At 31.4% G+C, this 14,089-nt stretch overlaps 1 protein-coding gene across 6 annotated transcripts in view; it reads right to left on the minus strand.

The window, feature by feature from the left end:
* Positions 1-14,089, minus strand: part of heph (polypyrimidine tract-binding protein 1 heph) — a 973,663-nt gene that overhangs the window by 476,086 nt on the left and 483,488 nt on the right. Inside the window, exons 2-3 of one of the 6 annotated variants that reach the window (XR_010948829.1) lie at positions 6,513-9,272; positions 1,598-2,719 (exon numbers count right to left, since the gene is read on the minus strand). The exons of 2 other annotated variants lie outside the window; for them this stretch is intronic. Coding sequence is in view for 3 of the 4 variants with exons in the window: in XM_067760369.1 (XP_067616470.1) it covers positions 1,598-2,608 (1,011 nt within the window). In the remaining variant the exon portion in view is untranslated. Of the gene's footprint in view, positions 1-1,597; positions 2,720-6,512; positions 9,273-14,089 lie in introns of those variants that run through there. 3 more of the 6 variants (XM_067760369.1, XM_067760371.1, XM_067760370.1) reach the window with 3 other exon arrangements.

The raw sequence follows: 14,089 nt of genomic DNA on the forward strand, positions 1-14,089 counted from the left end.
TTCAAAAAATATCGTAGCACTGAGAAAAATTTTAATTCAAAATTTATTCATTCATCAAAATTATTTAAACATTTAAAATATTATTTTTTTTCTTTTATTTAAAATGTTTCAATATACATATAATTTTGTATTGTGATTTGCACTTCCATATACAAATTTTTGAACAGCCCTGGTAATGATGCAAAATTAAAAACTTTTAATTTTAAAAGGGGACTACTTATTTTTAAATTTTATTGGTGGACATCGTAGCTCAGGTTTTTCAAAAGCACGTTATTATCTCAGAGCTTCGTTTAAGAGCTTCCGCTGAAGTCGTTACTATAGGTCGTTTTTGAAGCAACGTTTCAAATAGGACGTCCCTTATCCAAATTCAATAAAATTCCCTAAATAGGGCGTATGTAAGTAAATGATAAAGGGCGTTCTCAAAGAAATTCATATTTTGGGCGTTTTTCAAAAGTTTGCTTAGCTAGGGCGTTTTTAAAACATCAACTGAGATTTGGTTCCAGTCAGCCGTTGGAAAAACAAAAATACTAAGGTTATTAAGGGTTAGTGTCCCGTTTGTAGCGTTTGACATCGAGGACTCTTGATTTAAAAGTCAATCAGTGGAAAATGAAATTTTGATAGCAGTGAGGGCACAGTTTTAGCATATTTTATGTTAAGGACATAAAATAGTAATTATATATTTGGAACAAAGTACTTCAACAATATTTACTGGCGATATGCTTAATACAAATATTTTGTGTATAAGCACCAAGGTATACAACATCCGTAACAGTAAAAACACAAATATATTGCTATTTTGTAGATATTATGGAAGTTAGATGCACATAGAAAACAAACTAGACTAAAAGATCCATAAGAAATATTTTGACAAAGAAAATACATTTTAACATAGCTAAATGCGAATATAGACCTATTTTCGAAACTTTCAATAACGACACAATGCGAAAACATTTTTCTGTGAAAAATTTTTGGGAAAGTATCTCTCTTCTTCTTCATCAAATTTCGGCTTTTCTTTGTAAAATAAAATAATGATTTTTATTTTGTTGAACAAACACTAGAGCGTTTTATTTCGTATCAAGAGATGACCTGTAACAGTGAGTTTGGCTAGTCTAGAACATACATATGTAGGTACATATGATATTGTGATTCGGAGAGTGAGTAATAGGACACAGATATGTTAAAGAAAATGAAAAAGAATACAATGCAAAATATGGAAGCTGTTAGTTGGAATAAATTAAAATTTTACCACGAATGCCAGGTTTTTCAGTGCGAGTCTAAACTCTGGTTAAAGTGGACTAGATTTTGGTTGGCCACTTTATTCGATAACATAAAATTTTGCTGCTCATCTAAGCTTAAGTGGTAAGAGTGGCAGGGTTAAACTCAAGTCAACTTTGACTGGAGTTTAAAGTCGCACTGAAAAACTGGGCCGAAGACAGACAACACTAAGCAACTTATTTTCTCGGCAACTTATTAGTATCTACTCATGCTTTAGCCATTAAGTAATTGAAAGAGAACTACTTATAATACACGATGAAGTAAAAAGAGATAACTAAGTAAAAAGCGAGCAATCTAGTCATCTCAAGTGTCAGACACAAACCTTTTTAGGAGAAGTTAAGTGGAGTGTAGTACTAGTAGTAGTAGTAGTAGTAATAGAGCTTGGCGATGACATAGAAGAACAATTAGAAGACGCAGAGCTGCAGCTGCTGCCAGTCGACATATTTTTGTTTTCGACGCTTAGAGATCCGTCAACACATTCAGTAATCCCATTTTTATCCTTCAACTCGGTCTCCTCCATAGATTGGGCGACATTGGCGGCATATAGCACCGACTTAGCTGACGTGGCACCAAAGTGTAACTCATCAGCGCCGCGACAGTCAATAGCAACTGCTGCCACCGCCGCAGTCGCTACACCGCCATGGCCATTAGATGTATTGCCGTTATGTTGGTGTTGGAGGAGTACGGAGTTGCTAGCTTTTCCATTGCCACTGTTACGTGTCACACAACGTGACATGAGTGAGAAACCAATTGACCTATAACCAGATTTGCGTCTTATGGCACCGATAAAACCATAGCCGGCACCGGCAGCAGTTGCAGTCTTATTAGCTACGATACGAGAACTAGTTCTTGCAGATAGATTAAGCATGTTATTTACATTGTTGTTGTTGATGTTGGTTGGTGTTGCGGATGCTGAGGCGGGCAGATTGTTGTTGTAGTTGGTGGCATTTGCCACAGCTGTGGCATTGGCCGTTGCCAACATGGCGGCAGCGACTGCAGCAGCGCCATTACATGCTGCCGCCGGAATTAGAGTAAGATGGTGCGGCGGAGCGCCTGCAGCTGCATAATACTGTTGTTGTTGCTGTTGTGGTGGAGGTGATACCATTTGTGGCTGTTGCTGTAAAGCGGCGGCGGTGGCTGCTGCAGCAGCCTGATATTTGGTGGGCGTGCTAGTCGCCGTGGCTAGATTATTGGCCTGCAGCTGCATGTAAGTTTGCAACATTTGTAGTTGTTGTTGTTGTTGCTGGTGGTGCTGTTGAAAATGGTATTGTTGCTGCAACTGAAATTGGTGCTGTTGTTGTTGTAGATGTTGTGATGGATGCTGCTGTAACATGTTGGCCGCATATGTTTGATAAGCGGATGCTGTTAGTGGTGGTTGCGGCGTTGAGTGGTGCAACTGGTGCAGATGTGTCGTCGCCGGGAGTGCTTGCAAGAGTTGCATTTGCTGTGTTGAATATTAGTTTATTGGATATTGTTTGTATTTTTTTATGCAAATTGTGAGTGTATGCTGACGTAAGTTTGTTGTATTTGTGTTATGGTGATTGTAAGTAATGTAGTAAACAGCAACTGCTTTGTATGTAGCAGCATAAGATTATCGCATGATACATATGAATATTTATATAATACGTTATCAATAAATCAATTCAAAACTTTAGGCAAGTTGGTTAGCAGCGAATGATAAAAAGATGGATAGAAAGCAGAAAATTTCGAAGTTTGTTAAAAATTGAAAGTGAATTAGAGTAAATTCAGTTATGAACAAGAAACCTACAAAAAGAACGAAACAGTGGGAGAGTACAGCTGTTAGTAATAAGTGCGAAAAAGTGGCCGAACAAAAAAAATATGTGGAGTTTTAACTTTAAAATAGCACGGTTGCTTAAGAATTATTTAAGTGTTGTAACAACTACCAGTTGAACCGAGTTATGAGATTTAAATAGGTATGTAGATATTGAGTTGATTATAAATCTTGGATAGAATAAAATTGACAGTGAACGTAAAGAGTTAAGATGCAAAAATAAATTGGCAAAGTGTGAAGTGAAGGAGCAAAAGAAAGAAGGAAACTCGTATGAGGTTGCAGAGAGAAGTAGACGAAAAGCTGAAAACGCAGATAAGCACTTGCTACAAGTATAGAAAAAACTTAGAACTTGCTACATTATTATTATCAGCTTAATTTATTTAAATAATCTTTTCAATAATATTTTTAACTTGAGCTTGCAGTTAAAGCAGTGAATAAAAAAGTGGATGAGCGAATATTAATCTGGCTATGGCCGTTAAAAAATGATAGAACGTGTCGTATTTTAAAGTGTTAAATTACTTCTGTTTTTTAATTTATGACATTTTTAATATTACCCTTTTAACTTCATGACCTTCTAAACTATTAACTCGAAGTATTGTGATATATTTATATGCCAAAAATTTTAAAATATGGTTGTCGTGGTTATCAACCATCAAGCGTTCGCAGTTATGTTAAGTTCTCGTTTTAACAGAACTGTGTTAACAGCACTTTCTGAAACTCCAGCATCACCTACTTTCTGTGCATTCCTTCTAATATTCGCGTCTCGGGTGCGTAAAATTTAAATTCAGAGCTGTAAAATATGTTTAGTGTGGGTACATATTTTAATTTCTTGAATGAAAAATGTATTACTAATATTAATAAATAAAATTTGTTGATGAATATTTGTAACTATATTTTATTTTGAGACATCGATCAGTTTTTGAGATACGAGTCTATACAAATTTTATCCCATCCCAACTATATTTATTCTCTGAGGCCATTTAGTACTATCAAATTTGAATGAGCTCCTTTTCCACTAAACCGCTACGTTTTTCTGCTTAAAACATTATAAATCTAATATTTGCATATGACCTCTTTTATGTCGGGTAATTTACTCTAGTTATTCCAACCGGGTCGAGAGATATGGAGTAAACGAGCACTCAGAAAAAAACTTACATATAAAAGGAGAATGAAAGTAATTTTTTACCATAGACATTTTTTTTCATTAGACAATATTCCTTGTTTTTAGAAAAACTCCATTGTTTTGAGGCTGAAATTCTTATGGCGAAAAAGCACTCTTATAATTGAAAAAGTTTTTTTAGTGTGAGAGAAGCTTTATAATTTGTCTGAGAAATAGTGATCAATCTTTGCAAATGTTTCAATATTTGCATTGTAAATCGAAGTATTTTAAACATATGTATATGTTAGTAAACCATTATGCCAATGTCTTATGGTATGAAAATATTTTGGTCAGTATTCTTATTTATGCAAAAAAAAAGTTGTTTATAAAGTTCTTAAAATTGCAAAATTTTTAGTCTATAATATGAAAGATAATGACTAACAAAAAAGCAAGTTTATAACATCAAGATTATTTTCATATTTTTAGGTTTAGAATAAAAGTTAAATGTTCACCAACTATGGTCTTCTCAAGACAAAAAAAAAGCGGTCGCGTAAATTTAAAATTTTTCATTTAAGACAAGTGCGTATTCAATCATAGATACCGAAAGCTTTAAAAATTTTCGAAGTTATTGAATATAAGATAAGTCCATTTATTTTGAGCCATTCAAACAAGTAGTAATTCCCTTCCTGAGTTTTCGATTCGATTCTCAAAAAAATTGATTTCTGCTTAATTGTTTACACGATTTTGACCATTTAATTAAGCTCGCCAGTTTCCTTCTCGTTTCCCCAACTGGAGCTAATTGGCAACATCAAGTGGAACCACATGGTGATTTACTTAGTGCTCCCTTCGTAGTATTTGATACTGGCATATACTTTTTGTGTTCTTTTAAAATTTATTTATAGTAGTAGTAGAGAAACCGTCCTCGGGTACCAACTAGCATATACAATTTTTTTTTAGATATTCCGGTTTTGAGCTTAGAAACTACTTCAGTTAGTTCTGACTTCTCGCCAATGTTAGCTTGGAAATGAAACAGAGAATAACTCATGTCAATAACGCTATATAAATTTCTCATCATACCAGTTCTCATATATGGGTCGAAATCATGGACCGTGACGAGAGACAATGGGACAGCCTTTTGGAGTTTAGAGAAAAGTCTTGCGGATGATATATGGTCCTCTCCGTGATGTCAACCGCTAAGTCATGTTATGGGAATACATGAAGCCGCTCCAGCACACGTATTTGGAAGCAGACGAAGGGGAAGACCTTCACTAAGAAGACTTAGTTTTCCTTGGTGTTCGCAATTGGTGTCAGTTATGTTGAAACAGGGATAGTTGGCGTGGCTTGTTAATCAAGCGCTATAAAAATAAAAAATGTTCGTCTTTCTCTTTTCATTCGTATCCACCAACACAATGGTGAATAGTCATAGTTTATTGTTTTAAATTAAGACGAGCTTTTTAATATAATTTTCTATGAGCCATATGTGCAAAAGCTGGAATTAAATAGGAAAACTATTTTATTTTGACTATAAATATGCGCCAGTGAGGGTAATTTTATTAAGGAGTTACAGTTTATATATTTTTTGGCCGTTTTGATCAATAAATATGAAATTGTACCTACTGTTACTATAAGAATCGAAGGCTAAAAAATTGAACGATTTAAAAAAAAATCGATTCTTCATTCTTTAAAAAAAGATCGATTAAAAATCGAATCGAAATCCAACTCTGACAAAACAACACAGGAAACAAGGAAAATGCCTAAGTTTCAAAAATACTTTGATGTAAATAGGGAACGTAATTCTAAATATCGTCTTCTCTTCCAATTTCTTCTAATTTAGTTCCATACATCAAAAGGAGCTTTGATTTGTATTCTATTGAATTGTATTATAAACAATTATAGAACGCAATGAAAAAGACAATCCTTATTTGCGCAAACTGAGATTTGGAAACAAAGCATCATTTTTCAGTGCAGCAATACTAATAAGTTAATATCAGGGAATTTTTTTTTAACAATTTTATTTATGCTGCAAATACCATATTTTAAAAATTTCCATTATCGGTATGATTAGCTGGAATATGTTTTAACAGACAATTTTAAATAATCTGGCAAATAAATAACATCACAATACCTCACCTCTAAAATCCGTAAGTGCATACGTAAAATATTATCTTCTCAGTTCATGTAAAGAGTAAGATTGAAATAAGTTTTCTACTTTAATTGTGGCAAATGAAGCCGTATTTGAAACAACTTTCGATGAAGCCTGGCCAATTTGTTTTATATTTAGTAGTTTTGTGTTGTTTTTATTTTTGTGTATTAAATCTTTCTCTTTTCTCTTTTCAGTACTCTTACCATTATAATATCTTTTACAGGTTCTTCTTTAATCGTTGCTGTTGCCAAAGCCGCTGTCACTGAAGCTGTTGTTGCAACCGTTTCTTTTAACGCTGCAATGATGATTGATTTTTTATTTACCGCTATTATTTTATGTTAAATTATGTTTATAGATTCAACAAATTGTTTTGCAGCGCTTCAGTTTAACGTAACGCGTTTTATTCACTTGATTGTTTGCTAACACAATACACTAGCAGATTACTGTTTTTAATTGTCTGTATATACCGTTTAATTAAATGCTCGATTTTATATACTACTTTTTCTTTTAGTATTTTTTCGCACTTTGGTGTTTGAATTTTTATGTGGTGTCAATTTATGCTTATCTTCTGCGAATTTTCTTGTTAGTTTTTGCGTTTTTCAGCAACACTCTGATTTTTTCTTATTGCTTTTAACGCGTTTTGTGATAATTGAAGGATTTTTTAAGGGTATCGGTTGGTAAGGATTAATTGGTAGGTTTTTGTTTTATGAGTGTAAAATCGAGTTAATATTCGACTTTTTAATCAACTAAGCTGAGATGCTAAATTTTATTTTTTGCACACAAATTGTTGCTTTACAATGTTTTAATTCTTGTTTTTATAGTAATATGTAAATAACTAAATACTATTCAAATTAAATTGTTTCTTTGCTAGTATTTTTAAAATATTATTGTATACTTCTTTTGGATTTTAATGTTTTTTTTTTTTTGATTGCTTTAGCTTTGCAAAGTACGTATTTTATACTTTCTGATTCAACTACGAAGTTTGCAATACTAGATTTGCTTAAATATTGTCAATTAAATACAAATATTTATATGTAGAGATGTAAACTTATTTGATTGTTTGCTAAAATCGTGTAAGAGTTAGACTTTGTAGGTAAAAGGTTTGAAACACTTCAGAAAAGATTTTTTTAAATTTTACTTCTTGCCTGTTTTGAAGCTAAGGTTGTTTTATATATATAAATAGATTGTCACAATTTATGTTTGAATATTTATTTAAATGAATGATTAGACACAGCGAGTGTTTTATTCACTTACAGATACCACAAATAGTTATAGCTAAAAATATATGTACATAAATATAGATATGCCTTGATAAAATAGATATCAATAGAAAGATTGTCAATAAGTTGTGCTAAAGTTCCTTGGTTTTTTTTTTTAAGTTAATTTAAATCTAATCTTATATTTTATGCTAAAACTCTATAAATCACGACAAATGTGTGCTACAATTATTAAGTATAATTTATTTTGTATAAAAAAGTTAGTTTTATAAGTACGTTGAATAAGTTACAATACAGCTAAGAGAAGTAAAGATATATAGAACTTTTTTTATGTAAATACTAATACAATTATTATTATATTATATTATATATATTGTATAGCGAATAGAGGTCTATGAAAAGAGTGTTTTTTCACACAAATTTGGGATTTAGATTGTCAAAGTTTAGATCGATATGAGATAGGGATGTTCGTTTCCTTAACACTTTTCCAGTCAAGAGATCACACAGCGCGTTCAAGTTTGGATTGTAGATCGCAGAATTTGTATTGGGTTATAAATAGAATTGTAGATTTCTTGAAGTAAATGTGTAGATAATTTTCAGAGTTTTTGGCTGTAGAATGCAAACTTAATTATCTTATATTTCCATAAAAACACTTTTACAAGTATGCTTGTTTTTTGTTTAAATATTTAAATATGCTAACGTTCGCTGATTGTCAAAACGCTTACTCTCTTGTCAGTTTGGCGCGTTGATTATTACGTCAAACCAATCTTGACCTTAAAAATATTGTAGTTTAGTTTTATGTCTAGTTGAATGCTGGAGAGAAAAATACCCACCGTCAAATTCAAATCACTTGTTCAAAAATGCGTAAATTCTTTTGTTCAGTAACTATGATTCCTATTGGGAAATATTTCAGAAAAGCGATTTACTTTTTTTTCTTATTTAATTCTGATTGACTGTTTGTTGTGCTGCCTTAAAATATGCCACGAAATTGACTTTGTTTACAATATTATTTGTTTAGTTTTTTTATATTTGCTTTTCTGTTACGTAAACAACCTTTTTACAATACTTGAGTATTTTTTTTTTTTTATGTTTAAAATTTCGCCTTGCAGTTCCTTCTATCTCTCGTTTACTCAATTGCACCGCGCTAAATTTTATAAATATTGTAACACTGATATGTACTAGAATAAATAAGTAAACAAATTTGTAAAAAGCTTAGTATATTATCTATTTGCTATTTTTAACTTTTTTCGCAATATTTAACTAACATTTACTCACTTGCTATTTTTATTTTAAAATTTTTCTAAGTTGCAGAAATTTTACTAAAGTAACATTGGTAAAAAAAAATTGACAACTCAATCTTTATAAATAGCGCACCTGTTGTACAATCTTTGATCCTTTTGCTTTTTTAGTTGTTGTAAATAGTCTCGTTTATGTTTTTAGTCTGAACTATAACTAACTTCTTGTAAATTTGTGTTGACCTTGTTTTTAAATGTCTGTGCTGTTAAGCAATTTTTTATCTAAAACAGATCGTTTTTTAAAGGTGATCAACTTTATCTTCTGAGTTATCAATAGAACAATTTTATTATTTTTATTCAAAATAGCAACAATTTGCTGAGATATAATTTCGAGTGCTGTCCAATGAAAATTGAAATTTTTGTGTGTGTTTATGATTTGGGAAATGAATATTGGTATAGGTATAGGGTCAAGATACCACCGAAGTTTTATTTAGTTTAATTCACGCTGATGCTGCAATGAAATAATTATTTATCTGAGTTACGAAGGATAAACACTTTTAGAATGCGTATAATTGAGCTGATGTGCGTGAGGTTTTTCTTCTCAAAGTAATTTAACTTTTGAAATCATAAGAAAAAAAGCACAAAATTTAAACCCATTCCTTGAAATTTAAATCGACATTTCATTTTCTTAATTTTGAATTAATGATTTCATTATGATTTTTTTAAAAGAAAACTTTAAATTAACTTAAGTTAAACACAAAAATTTAAGTTAAATTAAAGTGTAACACAAACAGCAGATTTTCAAAAAAAAAAAAGCCCATAGAAATTAAGTGTAATAGACTTGGTTTTCAATGTATTGCTTTTTAATATAGGATAAACTTCAAACGTGGAAGAATGCGATGAATAAGCCAGACAAACCTTTGAAATTATGCAAGCACACCACGCTCAGAATATTTGACTTCGGCGTGAGAGAAAAAAACTATTTAAACATTAATTCAGTTTGTTTTCTCAAGTCAATAAAAAAAACTGTTGGCAATTGTCTTGGGTGATTGTAAGAAGAACAACGAACTAGAAAATGTCGTGTTTTTATTATGACAAGTTACAAATTCATCTGATTAAAAAAAAGCAATATTTTAAGATCTTGTATACACACTTACTTATCGAGAAGATATTCACAAAATCCACACTTTTACACAAGTTCCATCCCTAGAAAATAGATTATTAAATCTGAACCTAGAAATGAAGAAATGGTCTACGAAAAAGTATCGACATGTCGGGAATTTGTTTACAATTAGTGATTATCGAAGAGAGTAATTTAATGTACTCAGTTAATTACAGATTATAGGTGCGGTATGAAAATGAAGTTAATCTCGGTATATGTAAAATTGGTCTAAAGGTATTCTGCTTTTGTATAGAGGTTTATAAATGTAAATGGTTTTTTAACTAACTTCACTCTGAGTGAAGTTATTACTTAAGATATGAAATAAGTTTTGAAATGCAAAACGCCACCAACAGACTACAGATCAACTCCTTTTCTTTCTAAAAAACTGAATTTTTAAAGAAAATTCAAAAGAACTATTCACAACTACCGCATAACATTTACTGGAGAAAACTTCTCATATTATTGTCAAATGAAACAAACCAATCTGTGATTTGCAAACCCTCAAAAAATCAAGAGTACTTTCGTTAAGGCACAGAAAAAAGCTTTTAGCACTTTTATAATAATGGTAAGTCCCATGCATAAAAATCGACCATTTGGTCATTTTTTATTTGTTACTCAATAGCATTACGAAGAAAAAAAATTTAAATTTGTTGATATAAAAAATAGTAAGGCAACTCATATGGTCCCCTATTCGTCGCATATGCTATGTTTCAATCTAATCATACATAAATTGGAAACACAGAAATTAACATAGGAAAAATTAAGATTTTGAAACTAATATGAGACCCTCGTGAATTTCCGATATATACACCTAATTTGTAGTTTTTCGGTTTTTTCTTAATTCCGATGTGGGTATTATTTGACAATGTTTTTGTTTCAGCGAAACAATTCTTTTTGTTTCTATGATATTTTATTTTTTCATCGTCCAGCATGAAGTAAAATATCAACAAAAATTATAATAAGCACAAAAAAATTGGAAATTTTTTTACTCAATTTTCCTGACGAATAGAGACAACCAACATCAAAATTTAACATTCTCTGTTTAAAAGATTTTCCGATTAATAATTTAGTATTTCGTTTCTATAGAATAATACGCAAGTCACTTTTACACTTAAAAAATCAAGTCTGGGCAATGCTCACTATTTATACATGAGGTCCAATCTTTTGTGTTTAAAAATCATATTTATCGCTTATTACAACACAAATAAAAATAAAAGTCAATATAACTAATTGAATACTTTTTTGTTTTATTATGAAAAACTTTACATAAATAAAAGGCACGATGTCCTTTGTGACTATTTGCATGTGCCGTAATATAAAAAAGAGCAACAAGTAAAAATATATAATAACAAAAATTTTAAAAAAAGGAAATCACTGAACATTTTTGACTTGGTTACCATTTGTATATTTAAAACTTTATCTTATTAAAATTATTCATAGGCTTTAATGCTTTTATGTATTTATCAACGTTTTCAAAGGCGCTGACTTTACTTGCTTACCCGCAGATTACGGGGAAAATTTTGGATTTTGCAAGCATAAAATAAGTTAAAATGTTTTTTGCGCTACTCACACCCTGCCAATCATTCACAGCAACGAAGATGATTTTTTTTTATGAGCTACTAAAGCGTTGGTGTTCATTATCAATATGAGAGTTATATGATTTTTTGTTCTTCAACAAATATTTCTTTTTTTTTCTAATTGTTTTACGCACGCTTCTTCTTTATTCCAACAAATATTTTTATGCAAATACGGATGTTCTACCAATACAGAGCGTGAATAAATCGTAGTATCTACTTGTAGGCGAAAGAGACAAGCATGAAGAAATAGCAGTGTAATCAAACTAGAAGATGTTCAGTGTGTGAAATACGGCAGATAGGAAAACAAAAGTTTAAGAAAAATAAACAATATCAAAAATTATCAAAGTGTGGCTTAAAATTTTCAAAGTCAAGGCAGCGTACGAAGTAATTAGTAAAAGCAAAAAGTGTTGAACATGATTCATGCTGCCGGTACAAACGCGCTCAAATCAGGTTTATTTTTGTATCTACATAGGTGAGTTCTCGAATTACATTTGGTTAGCGCTTCTTTTCTAACTAATTACCATTTTTTCTCTCTTTTATGTTGATTTCGAAAATGCGTACGAATTCAGCAGAAGGTCACGGTCGTACGTTTGAGAAGCATACACATATTTCTGTAGCATGTAATTAAAGCGATAATGGATAGACTCAGCATGTTTCAAATGAAACAAAGAGAAGTAGGCTCAACACTGCTTTGGGTTATAATGGCCAATTTAGCAAAATCATGTCGATTTTTTTGTGCGGTCGAACTGTGCGGTGATAGAGATCAAATTATTCTTGGGCAGGTGGTTCAATGTGTGCAGAGATCATGTGTTTCCTTTCAATCATTTTTCTTCCTTCAATATTTTGTGTTCCTTTTTGTGTTTTCAATCATTAATTATTTGTGACTCTTTTTAATAAATATCTTCCACCTTAGTTTGTAGTAAATTTTTTGATGTTTTCTGGCTACATTATACCTTCTTGGACTGAAATGATGTCTTTTCTTTCGCTGGCGGTTTTTGCTTTACCTTAAAACACTTGTTGGCTCATTCAAAAATCTCCGTCGCTCCAAAACTAAACGTTTGCTTTGCATTCCCTTAACGTACCTTTATTTTTTATTACTATTATTTTATCTTCTTTTTATTATTCCCTTGTGCCAGAAATTGCTTCCACATTTTGTTGTTGTTTGGTATTTACCAATTTTTTTCTGCACGTTTACTTTTTGATGATTTTGTGCCCAAGCATTTTTCGAGTTTCAATTTTTTGTTTTCTTCTTTATTCTATTTGTATACCCTTTTTGTGGGATTTTTTTGCCAACATTTTCGACTTCTTAATTTATAATTTCATTTGCTCTCTGCTCTCCCCCTTTGCTACTTATCTACTCATTGAACTCTTCAACACATAAATGCGGCAACCACAACACAGGTTCTTTCTCGGCTTGCAAAGAAAACGTGTTTTTGCCGGTTGCATGGCTTGCTCGTTTCGTTTGTTAGCAGCCAGACTTTCGTACATAAATACTTGCCCGGCTGCTTTGTTGCTTGGCTGTTTGGCTCAGTGACTGGCTAACTCTAGACGTTTTAACCTTAAAGCCATTCGATTCTTGTCTTGGTCACAATTAAATTTTTATTTCATTCTCCTTGCGTCTCTTACTTACATACCATTTACACATTTGTTGATGTGTTGGAGCCTGAGTTTTCACCAGTATTAGTGTTTGGTTTATTATACAACTTTTTTTTTGTCAATTCATACGTGATCAGTTTGAAGGCTTTTTATTGCCGGTGAACCTGAGCTTCATTTCTTCAGTCTTTTTGCGCTTCTTTATAATATATTTTCTTAAAATTATTTCTATCTATTCCCAGTTCATATTTGTTGCATTTGGTCAGGGCATTCTTGGCACTTACTTAGAAAATTGTTTTTGTTGCCAGTGTGCGATTTACACACAAGCTAAGCAACACTAAGCTAAGCCTTCGCTTGAGGAATCAATGAACTTTTGCCGGTGTTGCTTGAGCTCGTTTGAGTCTGATCAACTTTGGTTGTTAGATAGCTTTGATCAAAATTTATATCTTTAGGCATGGTTTCTTATGATTTTTTTAAATGTTTACCAACAAACCAGTTTTATTTTTTCACGCTGTCATTCATATTTTTTCATTGAATCAAATACTTGCTGTTTTCACTACTAACTTACAATTGTACTTGAACTTGACTTCTTCTAATGCTCAACATGGCAAAAAAAAGGCGTATAAGGAAGTGAAAATATTCTTAAATCATTAATCGTTAGTATAAAAGTGTACTTGTAAATTATCTTATTCAGTATAAAAATGTATTTTATTAGTCAAATTAAAAATTTTGTTCAACTAAGCGAAAAATACTCACAGTTTCGTATTTGCAAAAAATCTGCTTACGTTTTATGCGGTAACCACAAACAAAATAATAATTTTTCGAAGATTTTCAAACGAAAATTTGTTTTCAAATGAAAACTAAAATTAAAAATTTTCTCACGAAGTTATTTCACTGAGTATGTTCTTGTGTAGGTACTAACGGAACACCTTGTAATTAATTCAAATGAATAAACAAACGCGTCAAATCAATTCTTTCCACTTATCACAGCAAAGT

This window comes from Eurosta solidaginis, chromosome 1 (assembly GCF_040869045.1).
Source record: "Eurosta solidaginis isolate ZX-2024a chromosome 1, ASM4086904v1, whole genome shotgun sequence".
In the NCBI taxonomy this organism is placed as follows: Eukaryota; Metazoa; Arthropoda; class Insecta; order Diptera; family Tephritidae; genus Eurosta; species Eurosta solidaginis.